The following is a 23,731-nucleotide window of genomic DNA, read 5'->3' as shown; positions in this document are numbered from 1 at the left end:
TCTGGTATCTGATGTTCGCAATAAACGCAAACAAAATTTTATTTTCTAACATTTATCTGCATTGCTAATTTTAATTTCAGAAACTATGAAAAGTTTCTACGTTTTAGTCTTCTTGTGACATATACCACTACTACTTAATTTCCTTCAATCCTTCAAATATTTAAAATGCCTTTGCCATTTTGTGCAGCATTTCCGTGCTTTATCCCAAAGAGCTCTCTCCCGACTTATGTTACACACTAAAGAATTGGTTCCTGCTTAGCGTGCGTATATCGAGTTATGGATGCACGCGGGAAGTTTGGAGAGCACGAAGAAAGCGTAAAGCTGCTCGAGGGGATAGCCGAGCGCAACTCTAGCTTCTTGAGGAAAGGGTCACAAAAGATAAAATGTCCAAAATTAATGGTTTTTATATATCCCAGGCGTATACGTATCAGTATCTGGTGTGAAGTCTGGGTCAGTTGGTGGAAAATAAAAAATGCGAGATATCTGTAGCATTTTTTCTAACAATGGAATAGTGGTCATAATGTTTCCTCGAACATGATTTAAAAATGCCTGGTTTACGATATACACGGCGGTGGAATTTTTGGTCTTGGTAAACCAGACAAGTTTCCAACCCACTGGTCATCCCAAGTACCAACAAATTGGAAAAGAAACAGTATCATGGGGTGGAAGGAGCGCAGTGGATATCAACCGATCTTGATTAAAAAAATTACCGAAATCTTCCTCAAAGCAGGATATCCTAAGCGTTTCATTCAAGTCACAGTCAACAATTTTCGCAACCAAACGGGAAAGGAGGAGAGGGAAATACCAGAATATATGTTTGTGGATAGAAAGAAAATATTTATCAAGTCACCCTACTCCCAGGACAACAAGAAGCTCAGTAAACGTCAATTTTACTAATTTTAACTTTAACTTTTAATTTTATTTTTTCCAGTTTTTTGAGACAGTACTGTAAGATTTGTTTACTTTTACATTCCATAAGCATTCTGGCATGATTTTACATCAAATTTTGTCATTTTCTGACTTTCTAAGAAAATAGTGAAATCCAAGATGGCGGATCCAAGATGGCGGCTCTAATGACGTCATATGACGTCATGTGACGTCACAGCCAACAAAAAATTATGTCATCTTGGAGAGTAAGCAAAGGCCGGGCTTATAAGGTATAAGGTATAAGGTATTTTATTTAAAGTCGTTAACGTTGTGAGTGGTTGCCCAATCTCCTGAGCCAGGGGCTCATGTTAAAAACGCAAAACTAATTACAATAAAACTACTTACATTACTATTACATTAAAATCATTAAAAACAGAATTTAAAAAGAGATACTAAGATAAATCTAAAATGAAACAATGAATCCAACTAATCCTAATATTAAAAATTTAAGTTAGCACTAGAAGATAAGCATAATAATACATATATATATGTGTCTCAAGTTCCAATGATCCAGATTTCAAATATTCATCTGCCCATTAACTAACAACAGCTGTTCGTCAGAAAAGAGCTCTCATCAGTCTATATCTCTTGTCATGGGTCTTGTGCTTTAGGCAAATTTGTTCAAAGTCGTAGCTGGTCGTTTTAAAGTATCTAGAGAGACTGAATCGTGGGCGTTTTGTTCCTCAGAAACAGCTTCACTCGTATAAGTTGTAAGTCTACTTGTTCATTGTCCCTCCTTTGGTGATTGTTTATCTCGGCCTGAGAGTAGAAGTTGTCTTGTCGCCGCATCATCGCGTTTCTGGAAAAGGCTGCACTACGTGCTTCAACTTCCTCTGTTCTTACCACAGAAACGTCAGCTTTACGCCTTTTTTCGCAGAATAGTATCTTTCGAAATTCTCTTTTGAACAGGTGATTCATCCCGGCGTATATAAAAGGATTAATTGTATTGGAAAAATAGAGCAGAAACATGCAGAGTAACTCAATGTTTCGCGACATTTTTAAGACAATACGAAAGCGTCTTAAAATGACGATGACCCAAAAAGGAATCCAACAGATCATGAACGCAAATACAACGGCAAAGAGAGACTTACTCACTTTGATCTCGTGTGCACTTATAGACGAGCTTCTCTCACGCCTCTGAATTGTCAAAAATGCAGCAGCGTTGTGTTGTCGAATCATTTTCGCAACATTTGTGTAACTGATTATGGTTGCTATCAACGGTAACAAAAAGAAAAGTGTCACCACGATCCCGTAATGGATCATTTTGCCTCTTTCGCTAAGATGAGCGATGGAACACTGAGCGTACCCCGGTACAAACTTGTAATCTTGCAGTCCAGCCAAGCGCGGAACGAGATTGTAACACGCAACAAGCAACCACACGACGGTAAGCAGGGTCCGAGACTTTGCCGCTGAAAACCATTTCTTATATTGTTGGTCTGACTTGCACATTCTCACATACCTGTTTACAGCAGTCAGTCCCATAGTTACGGGCGAAACGTAGATGACAAACAAGCTAAAAAAGGCGTGAAGTTGGCAAACTATAAAACCGAAATTCCATTTGCCAGCTATCAAGACAGCCGTTCCAATCGGCATGACAAAAACAGCGGAAAGCAAGTCACTCACTGCTAAAGCAATTATGTATAAGTTTGTAGTTGTTCGGAGTCTTGCGTTCTTATAAACCGAAATGCAAACCAACGTGTTCCCCGTAAGAGACAAAACGTTTAAAATAACCAAAGAACAGGATTCCACGATTGTTAATGGGAGACCTCTTGCACTGAGAGCTTCCGTCATTTTAGCTGTATTCCGCGAGGAAATATACCTTTGCCTGTCTAATTCCTTGTTTGAGCTAACAAAGTTTCCAAGCGCGCATATGAATATCAATATCTAAATATCAATATTTAAATATAAACGCCAGTTCTGCATGACACATTTATTTGCGAGTTTAAGCTATCCAATAAAGGGCCACTTTCAGTATATATCCACAAATGAATTCAAACTTGCCACCTGTAGAGCACATTTATTTAATTGAAAGCAAAAAGCTTCCTTTTAGGTGCATTTACTCATATTTTTTTCTTTTCTTGAATCTTTTCGTTAATTTGGGATATAAATAAATTATTAACTTGGCGATGCTCGTCATAAATGCATCTTGCTTATTAAAGACTCTGAATACTTTTTTATTGAAAGCAAGGAAAAATAAATTGTCCCTTTTATTTTATTTTTTTCTTCATTACTATCAGAAAGTTTCTATTTCCCAGCCTCTATATTTTAAACATGAAATAACGCTATCGATATAACGTTAACCTTTGACATGGCGGTGCATTTAGTACAGAATTGAGACATGATAACACAAGACAAGCTGCCTTCCGCACTAGACAAATCAATATTTCTTTGTTTTGTTTCAGAATAACCAAACGCCCGCGAAAGACCCGGGGTGCACTTCCTATAATGGCCTATACGGGGAGGCTCCGCCCGAAAGGGGTGCCTTTTTCATGCTTTAGGTATATAAAAGGGAAGGGATTTCACGATTTGAGGTATTTGAAAGGGTAGGGATATCGGTCATTTAGGTATTTATAAGAGCCTTCAATGAAAACATTTCGAACAGACGCACCTTATGGCGGTTAAATTTTTCAAACGCTACATAAAAATGTCATTAAGACTTCCTGTTTTAGGCATCTGTCATGTCTTTTCGGTATATGAAAGGGGTACCTTTTTCAGTAAAAGGTATACGAAAGGGGTGCCTTTTCTGTTAAAATGGTATATAAAAGGGCAAGGGGTTGGACCTCGGGGCGGAGCCTACCCGTACAAAACTTTTTTGAGTAGCCCCCCCCCCCGCGGGGGGGGGGGGGTGTCTCCGAAAAAAAGCCTGAAATAAATAAGAGAAATCACAGAACCTTATGTAAAAAGAAGAATATAAACTATATCAAAAGTTGCCTCAGCTAATAGACCATAAAACGTATCACTGTTTATGACTAATATGTTTAGCTTGAAATGAGAAAACAATGTAAAACTTAACGAATTGGGGAAAGGTTCACCTTCAAGACGCTCGCTCTCACTGAAACTAATAATAAAATCAAAATTTTCATGACGTTTTTCGATGGTTGTGGTAGGGAGCTATCACAAGTAAACTAAATCTTTCTTGAAAAAAAGTTTGAAGTATATGCTATACTATAACCTTTACCAAAGATTAAGCGATGTAAAATTTCTGCATTTAAACATATCCGGCACTTATCACCAAATTCTGTTTCTCTTTGTCATGCAATCGTTCTATTAAGTTTTGCTGTACAGGTTTGGTCATTTTTAATAAGCATACAAGAGGACTGAAAGTTTTGATCTTCAGAAGCATCTTTACTCGTATAGGTGTAAAGTAGAAGTTCGAGTTTGAACTATTCAAAATGTTCTTCCTCTTTGGCAATTGATTATCTCTCTTAGTGCGGTGTTGGCTCTGTTACCGTATATCATGACAGGTGTGAAAAACCGCCTATTGGCTAAGGATGTACTCTAACGATGAAATGAGATGCAGACGATGATGTTTGGACCTTTCTTGATGGCCTCTTCGTTGGCATTTAATAGAATGGCTAACTTAAAATTCATTGAAATTTTCTGTAAAATACTAAGAAAACTCGGTCTTCGGGGAACTCTCTTAGTAGTACTAAGTTGATTTCAATTTCATTAATACTTCTCTGGTGTAATTCAGTTTCGTGGGGGGGGGGGGGTGGGGCGCTTATTCGATGCTGGGCAGCTGTGCGCTCCTTAAGAGCAATTCTGTGTAAGAATGAAGCAAAAGGGAAATGAAAATTTTTGACTCCCCTTTATATTTTGCATGCAGTTAGATATTCAGGGGGGAAGTACAAAAATGCCCTTTTTTAAAGTTGCAACCTTATTGTTGCCATGGCAACACCTATCGTTTGTTGGTGTCTCCAAACCTAGTTTTTCACTCAGAACATGCTCTGAAATGTGAAAAATGTAAACGACTGTTTCTCAAGTCTATTAAAACACTACAGCTCAGTACTTGGACCAAATATAAAGTCATCATTCTAGTTTATATTGACGTATCGGGCGTTTTCGTACATTAAATTTACAACAACTAATCAGTCAATTAACTAAAGCGATACAGAGCCAGAGAGGCAAAAAGCATACCCGTATAGCCCATATATAGGAGCACCCCCGGGGGTAAAATAAAACCTGATTATTTTACAGAAATAACTCCAAGCGCTAGTGTTTTTATATCTATCTACATATATTTCTAAAGCGGATATTGTCTGTTACAGACAATACAGGGTACCTATTTTTGCAAGGAAGAATTTTATTTTTGGAACACCAACAGACACTTGACCCCCACGAAAGAGCACTCCAGGTTGTCAGGGGGACTAACTGGTGACCATCTACCAATTTTAAAATTCAAATTCTAATTTTAAAATCACATTAAATCTCCACTATTTCTCATTTTTCTAAATTTTACTAATGAAAAGTTATCTACTCCCAAAAAATCTAAAAAATCACCCAAATATTTACACAACACCCCTAAACATAGATTTATAGGACGAGCATAGGGTTTTTGTATTGCTTAAAAAGCGAACGAGATATATATATATATATATATATATATATATATATATATATATATATATCTACATATATTTCCAAAGCAGATATTGTCTGTTACAGGATTCCTATTTTTGCAAGGAAGAATTTTATTTTTGGAACACCAACAGACAGTTGACCCTCACGCAAGAGCACTCCAGGTTGTCAGGGGGACTAACTGGTGACCGTCTACCAATTTTAAAATTCAAATTCTAATTTTAAAATCATACTAAATCTCCAATATTTCTTTTTTTCTAAATTTTACTAATCCTTTATGAAAAATTATCTACATAAAACCGTTGTCAACAAATTAGAAGAGTCCGTTCGAAGCCAGTTCTGCTTTACTGGCGTGACAACTGTTTCATCAGCAGATAAAAATGCCTTCGGCAAGCAAGACATTTAGAATCTATTTACTAGACTGAGCCTTTTCAGTTAAGAGTTCGTGGGTTTAGGGAGAAGAAAGCGTACACCTCTCCTCTCCAAACGTATTTAAGCAGAGTCGTAATACGGTATTCAAACAATGGTCACGCGTCGGTTATAATGTCATATCGCGCATAATGATGTCACTAATAACGATATTTACCACCTTAAATCTGCCATCTCCTTTTTCAACAAATTCTTATGATGTCACAAAATCCAATAACACGACATTGACAACATGTTGATATGCTAAAACTACAAGATACTGGAGGGAAGTCAATTTAACACAGCATGACGTTTAACCTTCGGGCGAACGAATGTGATGTTTCTTGAAATTTTAAACAAAAAGAGGATTTCGTTCTGGGATGCTTAAATTTTCAGGACCTGTTCACATGTGATAACGATGGCCACGGTGCTTTGACCTCTAGTTGTTTTAGTCCTTGTTTTCAAAACCTTTCTAAAATTTTGTTTAAGATATAATTCTTCGTTCTGACAATATTTTATGAAGTTCCCTTTAGTTACTCTGCATGAAGCATTACTTCATTTTAGCATTCCTTTGTTGGTTTGGAATATCAATATTGTATTGTTTCACGCTATTTTCTGGCGTCATGAAAGCCTACCAAGGAAGTCATGCATGTGACATCAATGATTCCCGGTATCCTGTATAAGCTCCAGGCTGTCCACTAATGGTATAAGGCTTTCAACAAAAAGCGAGAGGGTCAAATTGGCATGAACGTCTGAAGGTTCATTAAGCTTGCGTAGCAGGCGTAAAAGGGCGTGAAAGAGGGAGAGGATGGCGAGAGAAAGATCATTCAAGAACTTGAAAGATTTTCAAAAATTTTCCAAATGTCTTTAAATATTTCCCACAGTCTCCCGAATATTTCCGAAAACCACCCGACTCGTTTATTTTTCTTCTATTCGTAAATGCTATTTGTGAAAATCCGCACTGCACAACATCACACCATAATCAGATCCGAACGCTCCTGTACCTGAATATTAACTTTAATTTTGGATTAAGTAGCTTTGAATTTCATCGTGAATTCTTATTTTTTGGAAATTCTCCTGTCATTACAAGTGAGTAAGATTTGGTGATATTTGCAGTTTTCTTATTTTGTGAAAGCCTTTCAGTAATAATTCTTTGTTTCCAGCTATCACCTGCTTGACTAAGGTTTTATTGAAATTTCTGAAAGCTGTTTTGTATGTTACAAAAAAAACTTGCCTGAAACCCGTCCACTTAGTAAGCATCAATGGCAGCTGCTTCTTGCCCTATTTATGGCATGTAACATGATTTTAAACGATTTTTAAAATGACGCCCTGGTACAATCTAAAAAAAACATGAATTCTTACCCCAATACTGAAGTGATGAAAAAACTGGCTTGGGACGAACTTGTCCGAGTTGTTGTACTTGTCAGATGGGAGCAGTTCACATGAGATACTTCCATTGATGACATAAAATGCTGCCAGGTTAAAGGAGAAACATGACGGTATGTTGACACACGCAAGCCCACACTCGCTGCTGTTCAGGACATAGTCTGTACCAAGACTTGTGATGTTTAAGTACGAAAACTTGTGGAGCTTAAATTTGGCAAAGGCAATGCCACTGTCAGCATCTCGGCTTACACCTTTACCACTTGCGTCAATAACTTTAGGCGTACCTGTGTTGACATCAAGCATAAAAATGAATATCATCAACACGAAGTCCTACATAGAAAGTTTACAAGAGGATAAGACGAAATGTGTGCAAAAGAGTGATTATTTATACCTTTTGAAGTTGTTGCAGCGTTGAGAAATATGATCAACGCTAGAACGTTGGTGAAACGGAGGAGAACTAGATTCATATTGCGTCCTATGTTGTCACTGTGTAATGACTTTTCACATAGACCACGGTCGAACTCGAGACAAACTCGATTGTGAATTTTGATTGGGAATTTTTGACATGGATTTTATCAATTTAAGCATGTCTCACTATTTTTTTTTTTGTGAGCATCCCTATTGGTGCACGTATATCACGTTTTAACATCACGTACTCTGACGTGATTGGTCTTTGTATGGATTTAACGATCTTGGACTCTTGGTGACCCCAAATTTCATATAATAGATCACAGAAACAAGTGCGACATTCCTTTTTGTAGTATAGAGCAAAATTTTGACAAAACAGACAGTCAAATGTTCTGTAGAGCCCTATGTCTCCGCCTATGTCCCTGAGAACCGATGAACATTTGAGCAACTATAAAAATTAAACTATTTCACCGTTTTTAGTTTCGTGTCAGCGAGAGATCTCTCTTATACATTATTCACAACCAAAGCTTTATATAATAAACAAACAGCGGCATTTTGACTTTTCAACATAAATCGTGTTACGTAAGAATAGAAATTTTCAAAATTTTCTTTAGTTTTGAACGTAAAGGGCAGAAAAAAAAACAAGCTTCCTTGACATAAACAAACTGTTGGATTACTAGCTTCTATTAGGAGGAATTTTCTTTCTTTTGTTTTCAAACCTACAACATTGGCTCAATGTCATGAGTTTGAAATGTTTGAGACGTTTCGTTCTGTTTCATCGCGAAAGAATAAACCCCGGGGCGCTTAATAATACACAATAATGACTTACGAATTATCATTATCAACATTATAATAAAGAAAAGCTTTCTAGTTGTTTCTGGTTGTAATTACTCTTTTGATAACCATCCCTCGTACACATGAAATATCAGTTTCCCTTGCCTGGAAAAAAACACCCCCATTGTTTTTCGTTATTTTTTAAAGGAAAATCTATCGTTCGAGTTCGTATGAAATAAAAAGCTACCCTTTTTGTACTCTCTGTCACATTCGAATTTTGCCGTGTGAAATTAATTGAACCTCATTATCTCGAACTCTCCAGAGCAACGATAATCAGTTCAAGATAGCGGGGCTTCGAGGTAAACTGGTCTGCATCAAATTTCATTAAAACTACTAAAAACATTCATCAAAGTCACACGAAAACAGTTTTTTAGCTTTAAGTAGACAGGTGAATTTGCGATTAACTCGTGATACCGCAAAAAATATCAAAAACAATTTTCTTCTATTACAGGGTTTTGTAAACTACCCAAAAGTCTGTAAAGCCTGTGAATGCTTCTTAAATTTTGTACTATAGTGTTATACATTTTCCTACGAAAAACGGCGTCTTTTACTGTAACTGGCATAAATTATTGGCTAAGGAGGGAAAACTCATTTATCATTTACAACCAATACACTGAAAAACCTTACATGATAAAATACGATACGCTCTTACAAACAGAAGAGAGAGGTAAACAATTGAAGAAATTTGTACCCATCATAAAATTAGACTTTTAGTAACATATCTTCATGCTGAGTTTTTGAACTGTTGTAACACTATATCTTCATGTTGAGTTTTTTGAACTGTTCTAACTTTATGTTTAAAACCGCCGATCCGTTTGTTAAGTTTAAAAAAAGGTAAGGTAAAAGTGAATAACGCCGAATGTGACTCAACAAATTTAACTAGCTTTTCATGGACGTCTGTGCTGGATACATGACAGCCTTACTATTTGAATCACTTTCATCTTCGCATTGAAAATAACTGAATATTTATTTTTGGATCCTCACCTTGGTGGGTTTATTTAATGATAATGCAACAAATACTAACTAACAACGAAAAAAGATATAAGTGGTAGCATTTCAATCAGCTTTGAATTATAATTTTTCCAGTTGTGAATTTTCTCCTTCTGCGTCTCATTTAAGCTTTTTCTGTAATTATAGAAAAAGGATCTATGAACGAAAAGAGATAGCCTCCAAGACAGATCTTTCCAGATTGCGTGACGAGCCATAAGGACGCCTGCGTAGGAGGCTAGAAAAAAGAGGGCTCCTATAAACTTGATTCAAGTTAATGTCCGTATAATCAACCTTCTTACACACCTGGCTAATGTACTCATTTGAATATTGATAGTTTAATAACAAAACTCGTATGTTTTGCCAAAAACAATAAACAAGCCTCCAAGTAAGAATTTGGGAGCACTCACAAACATAACAGCAGTTATCCTCTTAGCATTTTTACAAGAGCAAACCGGTGTCTTATCAATACAAATTCCACCAAATGAAAGTCATTTAAACTAAAGCCGAGGATCATTTGTAAATCAGGGACTATTGTCCTTAGGCTGATATTTTAAATACACGTCTGACAGACACCGAGCAGACTGCTGCGGTACTAAAATGGCGTTGTTAAGTATTAACATTTATTATATAAACTGCAGTTTTTTAGCGAGTGGTAGCAAATCGAGAAAAATGGTATCACACATGTGTGGATAAATATAGATTACTTCATAGAAAGTGCGCCGTACGGATTTATATTTACGAGTTGCAAAACTTTGGAAAACGAACGAGTGAGCGTAGCGAACGAGTGAGTTTTCCAAAGTTTTGCAACGAGTGAATAAAAATCCGTACAAAGCACTTTCTATGCTGTAATTTGTTTATTATATATATAACGAGAATTCAACCATTGAACACTTTACGCCGATTTTTCCAGTTTAAAACCTTTGACATACAACAGCTGCAGTTAACGGCGCGAGAAAACAAAGCTGCAAATGCACATAGCTTTACAAGCGAATTCGCTATTTCAATAATATACATCCGATATATATATCCGATATATATATCCGATATCTCACTCGTTCGCTGCGCTCACTCGTGAGCTATCGATTTGAACACTCGAAGATAAATTTCATATCTCCGCGCAGCCATGTATTATCCTCTATATATCTGCAGATGTCAAAGACCGTAATAGCACATTGCATATCAGTTTCTCTTAGCAGGAAAACACGCACTGGCTGTTTTTCGATTTATTTAAAGCAAATTTATTAATCGAGTTCGTATGAAATATAAAGCTACCATTTTCTGCACTATTTCTCATATTCGAGTGTGAAATTAGCGTGAAATTAGTGTCCCAAATGCTCTGCTGATAGTGTGATTTAATCTCGAACTCTCCAGAGAACCCACAGGTGACCAGAGTGTACTATAAGAAATGTTTGAATTTGAAATAAAACCGGAAAATACTTTTTCTACCTTTAAAAAGCCATAATAAACTTAAAACCTTACATGTTGTCACTTTTTGTCTTTCTAGTGCTTTAGAAAGCCAAACGCGTGATTTTCTATCTCATATGTATATACGTAGAAAAACAAAAAAAGTGACACCAGGTAAGGTTTTAAGTTTTATAATAGCTTTATAAAGGTAGAAAAATATTTCAACTTTATTTCAGATCCATACAAACTCTTATGATCTCTTACAGTACGCTTTGGTCACCTGTTGGAAACGATAATTGATCAAGATAGCGGCAACCGGGGCTTCGATATGATATAAACGGGTCTGCGTCAAATTTCATTGACTTTATTTCTACACAAGCTTTATTTAGTGTTAACGAGACTTCAGGTTCTTTCCTTGTCCGGTTCTCTTGCTCTTTCAGGGATCCATCTTCTGAGCACGACTTCCTGTGAGAATAACAATAACAATAATTAATAACAGTAATATTAAAATCTGTATACCGCAAATTTCGTAAAATGCTGATCATATGCGCTTTACTTGGATAAAAGTATAAAAAGTAAAAAAGATGATAATATTTACAAACCCAACAACTATAGAAATAAAAACAAGAATCTTCAGACTACAAGCACAATTGGAATTTTTATAAAGAAATGAGTAGACAGCAAATGTTACTGAGCTCAGTCAACGCCAAAACCAAATCACGCAAATATGTTTTTAAAACCCAAGTACAGTTGAACCTCTCTAATACGGACACCGAAGGGTCTCCACTATGACGTCACTTTTGACTTCATTAACAGCTTAAAGTATTTTATGACTTGAAATGTTCTGCAACGCAATGCTGCAGATAAAAGATAAACACTAAGCACAAATCCGAAACGTCTAAGATGAATAATGTTACCTTATTAATTTTGTAACCACAAACAGGAAATTGCATTACGAACACAAAATATCATCCCCTGATCACTGGAGTGTCCGTAATAAAGAGGTTAAATTTATATAAATTTGTTCCCTTGGGCCGAGATTTAGTGTCCGTATTTTAGAGGTTTTTTCTAAAGAAAATATATGAGAATTTTGCTGGGACATCGGAGATTGTCCGTAATAGAGAGGTGGCCGTATAAGGGAGGTGTTCGTACGGAGAGGTTCGGCTGTACTTAATTTGATATAATCACAGCTATGCAAACCTTATAAAAAAGGCTCTCGACCAACTTATGAAGTTTAGTTATTACGGAAAATATGGCTAGCTATAATAAGTAGCAAAGCTTGCCTGTAATTTAAATCTTGAGATACATTTTGGGGAGGACATTTCTGCTTTTGTCATATCTGTGACAAAGAAACAACATTGAAAAACCTGTGTGTATGAATTGAATAACTGAATTTTAAAGAGAAACTGAGAGAATCAAAGAGAAACAAAAATAAAAGGATAAAAAGCGTACCTGAGGGCTTAATGACATAACAAATCATCACTTCCTGAAATAAAGAATTAAATTTGCAGTGTTCTGAGTAGCACTTTTATGATACTATAAAACTTGTTATTCTATATCACCATAAGATTTAACAAATGGCGCAGCTTACAGCGCCATAGTCATGGTAGCAGGTACACACATAGCTGACAAAAAGGTAGCCTGAGTATCAGGCTTTTTTCCCCCCTCCCCTTAGGAAGGCCTGATACTCAGGTTAACAAAAAGGTAATTGGTAGACCCTTCTATTGGAAACCATGAATCTGATTAGTTCTCTAATTGTTGTCTATTGATTGTGGTTTCTGTCAGCTGATTACAGATGGCTCTAATTGTTTACAATATAGTATAACCTAGTGGCGTAAACATAAAGATAAAGCTGATTTACGGACGGTGTGGTTGAATGGCTCTCACTGAAGTCAAAAAGTATTTAGCAATAACACTGCATGCATTCCAAAAGCCTGCTATCGATCGATAGTAGGTGCATGTGTAGCCAATCCGATTGCAAGTTTTTTCAAAAGTCGGACACTGGGTTATGCTTATCTGACATGCGGCCCTTAAAAAATTGCAGCGCTCTGACTGCTACCGTTCATAGTGTCTAATAAACAGTTGGACTCGCCTTTGTTTTCCGAGCCACAGCCAACTTGGCTGCACATTGTTGACTATTCTCTCATGGAAATGTAAGGCTCATTGTCTAATTGCTAAATAGAAATAGATAAAAAAAAATAGATATGGGACCATACAGTCACACTAATACTATGGAATTTTGTGTCACAAATGATAATTACACATATAAGATTTAAAACTAATATATATTCTTTCCATCAGAGCCAGAAGGATCACATTCAATCATCCTAGTATAAACAAGTTCGCACGCCTTTGCATACCTTGGCTGCGTGCTCATTCACACGACTGACTCCACACAACTGAGGCCAACTCAGCTGTCTGCATGGTATGGTTTTGTCATGTTTCTCTGTTTCTAGACTTTGAAATTCAACCAACTGTACAATGACTGAATAACTGAAACAAACAAACAAACAAAAAATAAATAAATAAATAAATAAATAAATAAATAAAACTACATCACCTCATCACCAACATGTCTGGAGCTTTTGATGGATTGCAAACAATAAAGAGAAACCTCGGATAACAGATACTCTCCGAAAGGTTACACAAGTACAGCGATCACATGCGGGGCTTTCTAAACTAAACATTTCCTTTATAAAAATACTCCTGTACGCGGCAGAAGACACTCATTTGAAAGTACAGCTAGGCAGAGCAATTTCCCATTAACACACAGTGAAAAAGCAAGGATTGAAATACATAGAAAATTGACGTTTCCGTTTATGCCCAGAGAACCAGCAACCAGTTCTTCAGTACAACTACTGAAAGTGGCGTACATGTAACACTGTCAGAGCTTGCTGAGTTTTAAGGCCACAAAGAAAGTTTCGAAGCTGCTCTTGAGGTTAACGGTATTTTGAGAGATAAGAAAATAAATATGAGGCAACCTAAAAAGTAGATACATTTAATATTTCAGGAAATTAACGCGAATTCTCAAAATTCGCATTAATTTTAGACGCGTTAATTTTTGAGAGCGTCAATTTCTGCAACATTTCTTAAATGGAGCGCTTATTTCTGAGACCTTAATTTCACCCCAATTTCTGATACTGTCAGTCCGAACACACATAAACTATAGCAAGTAGGAAATAATTATTATAACCTTCTCTTTTCTGCACACTATTGTTTAACCTTTTGCAATGTAAAATCCTTAAAGATATTTTATCTGCAACATTTCCAGTTCATTCTTGCTTTCAGAAGCGCGGTTCTGGACATCCGTTTTCTTGTACTACAGCCAAAATATCTTTACAGACATCAATAATTGCTTTAATTTTCTTCATTTTGAAAACTTGCCTTCTCTCTTGCGTTATTTTCCTTTATTTGAAAATAATTTTCCCTCCAGTACGCGATAATTTATGTCGCATTAATTTCAAAGACCTAAATTTACAGGAGCATTAATTTCAGTTTTTAAAGCTTATGGCTCTCACCTTGAGTGGTAAAAAGGCATTCCTTCTTTGTAAAGAACTAAAGCAAGGGAACAGTGGTCAGAATAACATGATTGTACACATATGATCTGCTAACATTTGTACAGTTCGATATTACCTATCATCTCAGTTTTTCTGTATACAGAGATCAGCTACCCCTTGCCCTCTTTTCTTAAAATTAATGGCAGTTTCCTCAGGCATTAATTTTAATTCATATTCTTAATTGTTGCTTAAATCAAGGAGTTAGGAAAGTATGTTTTAAATAGCAATTTCTGACATAGAGTTTCCTCCCATAGCCGGTAGCAGATACTCATTTGAAGGTCGTAGAATCCTTCTGACATTTAGCCCTCCCTAACATATGTCCATGGACGTATACTTAGTTGATGTTATAGCTCGAAGAAATTCTTACTATTACTTTTCCGAATAAAAGCCCCCTATTTTAGAACTTGTATTTTGTCACTATGGTACATTCTTTTTATTGCTTAATATGTTTTGTGGAGTTTGAGACAATTAAATGGCAAAACTGAACGACAGAAAATATAAACAGAAAATCTCATTGAAAAGTTGAAAAGCTGAAATCAAAAGGTTAGGTTAACTGTGCTTTGAATAACCAGGCCCTGTTCATTTAATGATTGCAGGACTTGCTTTGGGTTTCAAATCATTAATTAAAATGTTTTACCATGTGGTGTTCTTGAATGCACCAAACATTTACAGGTGCAGTATCCGTTACATACATGGGGGCTTATGTATACATTTATCTAGCATCTTACCTTGCTTACAATGATTTTCAACAACAACTTCACAAAGGGGACACATTTAATCACAAAACCATACTTGTGTGTTTTAAGTTTCTTAAGCATGTTTGTCATGGTTTAAATTTGGTTTGAAATCACAACATGTATGCAGGGTTGTAGCACAGGCGAAGGCTTTATATATTCTTCATAAAGTGACATGCAAATAATATAAGAAAAAACATCTTACCCAGATCTGTTCCATATTTGATTCCCATTTTGGGAACCCAGCCTTTAGATCTGAAGTAATGATATGTTATATAATTTGGAATGAAATCTTGTTTAGCTTCACAAAATGCACACCACATTTCACTCAAAGACATGGGTTTCTGAATTGAGAGAAAGCATAAAAAATTTAATGTGCTGTGTGTTACACACTACTTATGCTGTGTGTTACACACTACTTAATGCTGCCAGATTTTGTTTTAAGTTACATCCATTCAGGTGACAAAGAGGCAAGAATTAGGTAATCTATTAATTCTTAAAATGAGGCACAACAGTCTGTCCTAGCAATTACTACATTTTAATTCAACATACCGACCAAGCTAAATTTATATGATTATTACACAAGCTTAATAAATACTCACTATTTTAGTTTCATAAAGCATTGTCAGATTTTTTTATTTTGTTCTGTATTTTGATCTTTCAAGTTAAGCTACACCTAGCCTACATAATTAAGAATTGTATAAATATAATAAAAGCTTCAAAACAAAATCACTGTCAACAAAACAGTTTAAATGAAATACCAGTAACTGACAAGTCTAACATCGAGAACCACATACCTGACTATCATTTAACACAGAAAGACATCCAAGACCATAGGAAAGGAAAAATGCCTGAAAGAAATCAATTACCAAACAGCTTTTATGTACATTTAATTTTACAAGTATGAGCATGCATCAGCAAGAGTACATTAGCAACATAATTATTTTATCTTGCTGGAGTGGGAACTTCAAAATTTCAAGAGATTTAGCTCCAGGACTTTTTTTTATTTTACAAACCCCCAGGTGGGGTACTCCGGCTTGTAAATGACGGGGATGATCGAATGGAGGCAAAACTCAGGACCCAAAAAAATCCCTAAGTCTTCCGACATTTCCCAAAAAAATCCCTGGACAAAAATAACCCCCCAAAAAATCCCTTGTCAAATTACCCCTAAATTACCAGGAGGGGCAATAATATAACACAAAGAAAACCATAAAAAAATTGAACCATACCATAAATACGCCAAGGTTGGGCCAAGGCACTTCAGTTCGTTTTTAATACCCAAAAAAATCCCCTATTTAAATCAAGTCACCCAAAAAAATACTTGTCAAATTTTCCAACCCAAAAAAATCCCGGAATCGAAAATTTCAAACCCAAAAAAATCCTTCTATCATCCCCGTCATTTACAAGCTGGAGTACCCCCCTGGGTACAAACCTCTTCTAAACTCAGCTGTAAATGCTCATACACCTTATAAGGATCATCTTGCCTTGTTGAGCTTCCCTTTTGGTTTGTTTCTGTGGTAACCACATCAGATTTGTCTTCATTGCTGTCAACACTTTTTATGTCCATAAATGAAAAAATAACATGCAACAAAAGTTAGGATGATTATTATTATAAATGAAATACTTCTGTCATATACAATTTAAAAAGTATTCTACTGCTATGAAGAATAGTATCATTTGTATCATTTTTAGGATAGAGGTTCACAAGTTCATTGGTTATCCTGTTGCATGTCACCCTATTTAAATAAAGTTGTCCATCTATCTATCTATTCATTACGCCCAAGAACCACTCATTTCACCTTTAACTATTTCCCTGTCAGCATAACTACTGAATAGGTACAGTATATACTATTACACCAGCTATGACAATGTTTTAGGACCTGATTACAGTAGCTAGGCTGGCGCTCTTAGCCATGCAGCTGGCTCAGTTTGTCAAGATCCCAGCAAGTTAATTGTTGAACAGAGAAAAACTGTAATAACCCAGATAACCAGGCTGGCATATTTGGCATTAATTTTAATCACACTTGCCGGGCTAGTGCTTTTTTGCTATTAAATTGAGCTTGATAGTAATTAAAAGTGATCCACCAGTAATATTTAGATTTAGCCAAGCCTAAAAGCGGAGCTCCACACTTGTTGCTTAAAAACATTAATGCTTCACACCACAATCATTCCTGCAAAATTTGAACATTGTTCATGCAAATCTAGTACCTGCTGGGCTAACCCAGCTAGTGTGACACAAGATTGAAAGACACAAACCCAGCTATCTCGGCTAAGTGGGCCAGCCTGGCTCCTGCAATCATGCACTTGCTAAAGTCTTACCAGCATGTGCTAGAGGATTCATCGCTGTTTTTTACAACATCTCGCATAACTTCATCCAGATCCCTATTGGTAATGCCTGCAATCTCAGCATCATCTTCTGAATTGTTCATATTCCTAATTTCCTCCTCATCACTGGAATGTGGTGTAATCTCTACACTGTATCTGTCATTTTGAAGCTCTGGTTGATTGACACATGACACCTCATCATCATGAGCAATGTCCTCCTATCAATCAAAAACCAACCACCAAAAACAGTAAGACAAAGTACGATATTGAGTATGAGTATGACTTTTGGTGGTGTTTATGCTTTTGATTACCTTGTATTGTGCCAATCTTCTACTGACAGTTTCTTATTCTACGACTACTGGTCTGCAACAGGGAAGAGCAAGGGCACTAGCACCGATATTAAAATGTAACTGAATTGAAATTCGAAAGTCAAAAGTTGTACTTGTACTTGATCTTGTAACACTGCCATACTTGGCATCTGAATTTAGCATAATTTACCTTTGGTTGTTGTTGCTTTTTTTTCGCGGGAGTAAGGACCCATGAAAATTTATTTTGAACGTTTTTTTATTGTACCACAAAATATGCCCGATTCATTTTTGCGAAATTAAGTTCCCGTGAAAATAAGTAAAAATAAGTTACTTAGTTAAAGTTGCCATGCCCAAGCCACCAATAGATTAAATTAATTTATACTTTAGGTATGAAAAGAGTTTACTACATATATAGCTAATAAGTACATTTTGTAATTTATATAACTTACCTTCCTTCTTTTAGCAGGGTGAGATGTATATTCTCTTTCTTCATCAACAATAGGATCTTCAACAGATTTGCCACAAATCTGGTTATCACATTTTTCACTTCCATCGACATTGTTCTTTTCATCCTCTTCAGTTCCCATAGCTTGCTGCCACCACTGTTGATGATTTTTAAAACTGAAAAATATAATAAAAAAATTATAAAAAACTATGCCTATTTATAAGTAAATATTTATTTCAAATAAATGTAAAAATTAATTCAAACATTCAACAACAACAGTAACCTAACAACTCACCGCTCCTTTCTTATAACGCGAAACTTTGATTGCCTGATTTCCCTCTCTTTAGGGGGTACTGCACGGGATAAAAATACAAAAAGGTATCATTCAAAGTGAATGATATTTGGCAGCTTGTTTCCTATTGAAGACTTGTACTTAAACTTAACACTTTCGTATGTTTTGGCCCTGAGTTTTGAAAAACTTTGCTAATAAGACTGACTTGGACTGTGCAACTCTGATCATGTGCACAAGTCACACCTCACAATGACAGGCATCAACCAATCATATAATGTGTTATGTGCAGTACGTTGGGTTATTGACGTATAATAAATTATAAAGGACTATTATTGGTCTTTCTCAATCATAACTCTGTGGAAATATGACACACAAAATTGTCCACCTGTCAACTTTTTTTAAGAGTAAGACTGTCAGGATGGATCTAAAAATACACACTGTATTATTAGATTACTAATAGGGACTTGGCACTAGTTTGTCTCACGAGCTACACTTGTATTGTTTCATTTTCTCATCATTCTGTGTATTAAACATGAATTGATTTGATTTATAAAAATAATTAATGTCCTTATAAGATGGATGGATTCCTATTTATGATGAAACAACTAAACAAGTCCATGATGGTTTGGCAAACTAGTGCCAGGCCCCTATCCTAGGTCAAGCAATTCTCATATTGTTTCCAGTCCCCTTTCCAACTGTTTTTGTGTCTAGTGCGAAGCGCAGACACAATGCTATAATACTAAAAATTTGGATAAGTGCTTCATTTACGGCAAATTATGACGTCATTGCAACCAGGTTACACTTAGATTTCTCATACGTGTCAGCGTACACAAAGTATTCTGCGGTATTCTTCTCTGGGTAATAACGGGGGGTGAATAGGAAAACGGATCGACGGATTTTGACTATATTTTGGCCCGGATTTCGGATTCAGAGCATATTTGTGACCCTATTTGGGAAAACCGGGCTTAACGAAAATAGCGTTGTAACGTATTATCAATGCATTTACAATGCTTTGATAATGCATTTACAACGCGTTGATAATGCATTGACAACGCATTTGAAATGATTCTCAACGCATTCACAATGTTATTCAGTCTGTTGTGAAAACGTTGGAAATGTTTGAAAACGTTTAGTAACGAATAAAAGATGTTTCTTGACGCGTTGGCTGCTTTTTCCAACGTAAAAATGGGAATGTTTCGCAAAAGGTTGAAATACTGGAAAATATTTCGCTCTGTTTCAATAAAGACGTCAAAATTCGGCATCAGAGAGAATTTGATTTAATTTAACTAAGAGAATATAAATAGTTTTTATTTTTAAGAACTGCAAGCATAAAGAGCCAAGACCACGAAAATAATAATTATGTTTCGCTCCCGAACTCATACTGCGCCGTGCGTGACTTGTTGGATGACATGAACCGTCCCAACAATGAACTGGCGATTTTAAAAGTTTATCCCAGTACTATCGGCAAAGGCATTTAAGAGATTTTTATGAGACATAAAGTCTTCTGTTTAAAGTTTTCTGCGTTTGTAAACTGGATGAAACTAAATGGTTTACAAATCTTTTCAGAAAAATCTGAAAAATAATTTATACGAGGCAGACACGGCAGACAATGTAGCGCCGCATTACTGTTTACCCGTCGCTAAAAAAATTAAAGTTTGCGCCTTTTATTTTTATGCTGTTTTATTGCAACGGCCAGCGAAGCAAGGCTTTTATTGATAACTTAACAGCAGACACGTTTAATCGGCACCAGTAATGGAGAGTTGTGGTCGCGGAATAAAATATATTTATCTTCAGAACTTGTTGCGTGTATGCGGTTACCATGAAAGAGATCGAATGTTATTTGAAACTCAGGCATGCAGCATGATTTCATTCGACGTCACTTCGAAGTTTATTTTGCATTTATAGCGTTTTGCAAAATTACAGGAATAGTCCATGTATTTGATGAGTTCCTTCTCGAAATTCAAAGCGAAATTAATGATGCAAGTGGCTCAGAAAAATCTGAAAAATAATTTTATCCTCTCTTGTTTATACGAAGCAGACACAGCAGACAATGTAGCGTTGCATGACTGTTTACCCGTCGCTAAAAAATAAAGTTTGCACCTTTTATTTTTATGCTGTTTTATTGCAACGGCCAGCAAAGCTAAGCCTTTATTGACAACTTAATCGGCACCAGTAACAGAGAGTTGTGGTCGCCGAATAAAATATATTTATCTTCAGAACTTGTTGCGTGCATGCGATTATGGAAGAGATCGAATGTCATTTGAAACTCAGACATGCAGCATGATTTCATTAAACGCCGCTTCGAAGTTTATTATACATTTATAGCGTTTCGCAAAGTTACAGGAATAGTCCGTGTATTTGATGAGTTTCTTCTCCAAATTCAAAGCGAAATTAATGATGCAAGTGGCTTTATAATACGCTGTAGAGAATTTCGAAAACTGGCACAACAGTCCCCCGGGAATATAGTCCCGTGAATGATTCTAATAAATGCTCGGTGATTTCGTTTTCGAATGTTTCAAAACACGTTAAAAATAGTTTGAAAATATATTAAATTGATTTTGCAACGCATTTTGTTGTCGCTGAGAAACATTTCAAAACGATTTTCTTCAACGCATATTCAATGCATTGAAAGTGTTCTTCAACGCGTTTTCAATGCATTGAAAATGTTTTTCAACGCGTTGAAAATGCATTTCCAACGGAAAAACAGCACAACGCTATTTTCGTTAAGCCTGCTTTTCCCAAATAGGGTCACATTTTTAAACGGATTTCGGATCCTTCAATCGAATTTGGTCATTAAATTACAACGGATCGACGGATTCGGTCATTAAATTGTGACGGATCGGCGGATTTGCATACCCCTATTCACCCCCCTCGTAACAGTAATCGATAATCACTCGTTATTGCCTTGTAACCCGAAGTAAGCAACCGATGACAACATAGAACAAACGAAACAAGTCAAATTTGAGATAATTAAGGCAATTAACTGTGTCAACAAATGTCAACACAATGTGCTCTCATGCTGCCATCTGTCAACTCACGCGCCCTCAGTTGAAAGTATTTGTTAGTGTCTACCCATGGGCAAATAGTAGATGCTTAATCAACTAATCAGAGTGCATGCTTTAATTAAGTTGTGCTTACCCCGAATTAAGCTACGTCTATTCCAGATAGCCTTCCTAGATCACCTTGCACCTGTTTATTATTTCTAGCTGTATTTTTATCTGCTACTGTTGTTGAAGCTTGATATTTTGACCCTTTCTCCACACCTCTAGTCTATGACAACAAAATCCTAATTTATGCACTACCATGACCGAGAAATTCAATAATGCACAAAGCTCAATAAAGCTCAGCACTAGACACATGTACACAGTGTGGACCTATTTTTGTTCTAAGTGATTACCCGTGCTCTAGTATTTGCTCATCTTTTCCCCTCTCTCCCAAAAAAGGTCATCCATTGTGTTCACTTGTATTACACTGAATCACACTAAGATAACCTTGAATGAGGCAATATACTTCTCTTCTGGTTCTGGCCCGGCTAAAATAAATCTTACCTGCTATTAATTAAGATCATTAATTCCTATTGATCAGGAAAATAAGATTGTTTACTGTTGATCACTCTTTAGACTTACATCTTCTTAGTTTTTCAGACTTTGAAAAAGCCTTTTGTGAGATGTTTGAAATTGTTTCATATGCTGGTTTACTTCTTGACAGAAATCCTTTCCCAAAGAAACCCTGCAGAAGGAAACAAGTTCAATTATAATAAAAAAATAACACCCCTGGGCAAACCCCCGGGCATTTGAAAATTTTGGTCAAATTCCCCACAATGATTACAGTCTAGACAGTCAAATGCCCCACCAGGGTTAAGGACTTTACAGAGTATTAAATCTCCCATCCTTTTTAGATTTTAAAGAAAAAAGGAAAAACTACAAAACAAAAAGAAAATGCTGATGTTACATGGAACACACAACCATATATATATTTATATTTTTTTTTTTTTTTTTTTTATACACACAAAAAAAAAAAAAAAAAAAATATTTTTTTTTTTTTTTTTTTTTTTTTTTTGGTTAAGAAAGAGTTTCCCCCCCCCATATTTTTCTCTTTTTTTTTTTTTTTAAAATTCCTCCCCCCCCCCCCCCCCCCCCCTCAATGGGGGCCCCCCCCCCCCCGGGACTAGTATCGCTATGTGTAACCTAAAATAACTCTTTCTCTTTCTAGAGCTTTGCTAATACATTATCTGCGAAAGATTTCTCCTAACGCCTTATTGAAAACACATTAAAAAAAAATAACTTCTGACAATGAAATTATTCACAATTTAATATTTTTCAATGAAAGCAAAAGCATATGGTACAAAAAACAGAGGTGGAATTGTGGAATGACGTGAGTACCATGAGCATTTGTAGCGAATAAATGGATTACAATATCCTTTAGCTTTCCCTGACTCTTTATTCTTTGATGCTCAAATGCCCAACCTGGAGGGTGAATTTATGCATCAAATTCAGGGACGGCGGAGCATTTTTCCAAGGGGGGGGGCTGACTATTTACTTGAAGTGGGGGGGGGGGGCTAAAAAGACTCGTCTCTTAGTAAGTCTTTATTTTTTCCGAAATTCTGGGGGGGGGGGCTAAAGCTCCCCCAGCCCCCCTGGCTCCGCCGTCGCTGAAATTCCCCGGTGTACGGAGCTAACCTCAAGTCAAAAGCCTGGTGTGTTTGCCTAGGTAGGGGGGAATGCACCTCTTTGGAATTGACTAATACATACAGAAATCCTCTGTTTCTATGCCTTTATAATCAAACTGTAGACCTGCAGACTGAAGACTTGCACTTTGGTTAGCAAGTTAACAACTCTGCAGCCTGCATTTGTCGCACCAGTGTAAACCTACAGTATATGCACAGAATTAAAATTTTTACGACTTACCATCTTGTAGAGAAAAGTAAGGTCCCCTAAATCTTCAATCACCACGCAATTATCTCTGAAATGACCAGTGTAATAGTACCACCTATCATTGCAAGATTGTTTTCCTGTAATACTTCGAATAGGAATTGGAAATGGAGCTTCCTTGGGGTGGAATTTTGCCCCTTTCTTACGCCGAGGAATCCGAATTGCGTCCGCCATCTTGAATTCCTGTTGTATCCGCTGTATCCG

General features: G+C 36.3%; 3 protein-coding genes across 4 annotated transcripts in view; all 3 read right to left on the bottom strand.

Moving 5' to 3' along the window:
* Positions 1–8,533, bottom strand: part of LOC144665726 (uncharacterized) — a 121,880-nt gene extending 113,347 nt beyond the window's left edge. Inside the window, exons 1-2 of the mRNA XM_078527020.1 lie at positions 7,691–8,533; positions 7,276–7,583 (exon numbers count right to left, since the gene is read on the bottom strand). Of these exons, the coding sequence (XP_078383146.1) occupies positions 7,276–7,583; positions 7,691–7,766 (384 nt within the window). The 5' untranslated portion in view covers positions 7,767–8,533. The remainder of the gene's footprint in view (positions 1–7,275; positions 7,584–7,690) is intronic.
* Positions 904–3,534, bottom strand: LOC144665732 (melatonin receptor type 1A-like). Its single transcript, XM_078527029.1, has one exon. The coding sequence runs from the start codon at positions 2,716–2,718 to the stop codon at positions 1,579–1,581; it is 1,140 nt and encodes a 379-aa protein (XP_078383155.1). The 5' UTR covers positions 2,719–3,534; the 3' UTR covers positions 904–1,578.
* A 2,750-nt stretch (positions 8,534–11,283) lies between the features above and the next one.
* On the bottom strand, positions 11,284–23,711 carry LOC144665714 (tRNA-splicing endonuclease subunit Sen2-like). 2 transcript variants are annotated; one of them, XM_078527005.1, is made up of 13 exons: positions 23,504–23,711; positions 22,223–22,325; positions 18,600–18,657; positions 18,309–18,480; positions 17,546–17,769; positions 16,659–16,779; positions 16,024–16,077; positions 15,432–15,570; positions 14,454–14,490; positions 13,296–13,428; positions 12,388–12,421; positions 12,219–12,274; positions 11,284–11,400 (listed from the first exon to the last, which is right to left on the bottom strand). In XM_078527005.1, the coding sequence occupies exons 1-13, from the start codon at positions 23,699–23,701 to the stop codon at positions 11,338–11,340; spliced, it is 1,392 nt and encodes a 463-aa protein (XP_078383131.1). In that variant the 5' UTR covers positions 23,702–23,711; the 3' UTR covers positions 11,284–11,337. The 2 variants fall into 2 exon arrangements, with proteins under 2 accessions (XP_078383131.1, XP_078383132.1); XM_078527006.1 differs by lacking the exon at positions 12,219–12,274.
* Positions 23,712–23,731: the final 20 nt, after the last annotated feature.

The sequence above is a fragment of the Oculina patagonica genome, chromosome 9, assembly GCF_052425735.1.
Source record: "Oculina patagonica isolate OP01 chromosome 9, crgOcupat, whole genome shotgun sequence".
NCBI lineage: Eukaryota > Metazoa > Cnidaria > Anthozoa > Scleractinia > Oculinidae > Oculina > Oculina patagonica.
Note: the sequence above shows the minus strand (reverse complement) of the source record. Positions and strands in the feature narration are given on the sequence as shown.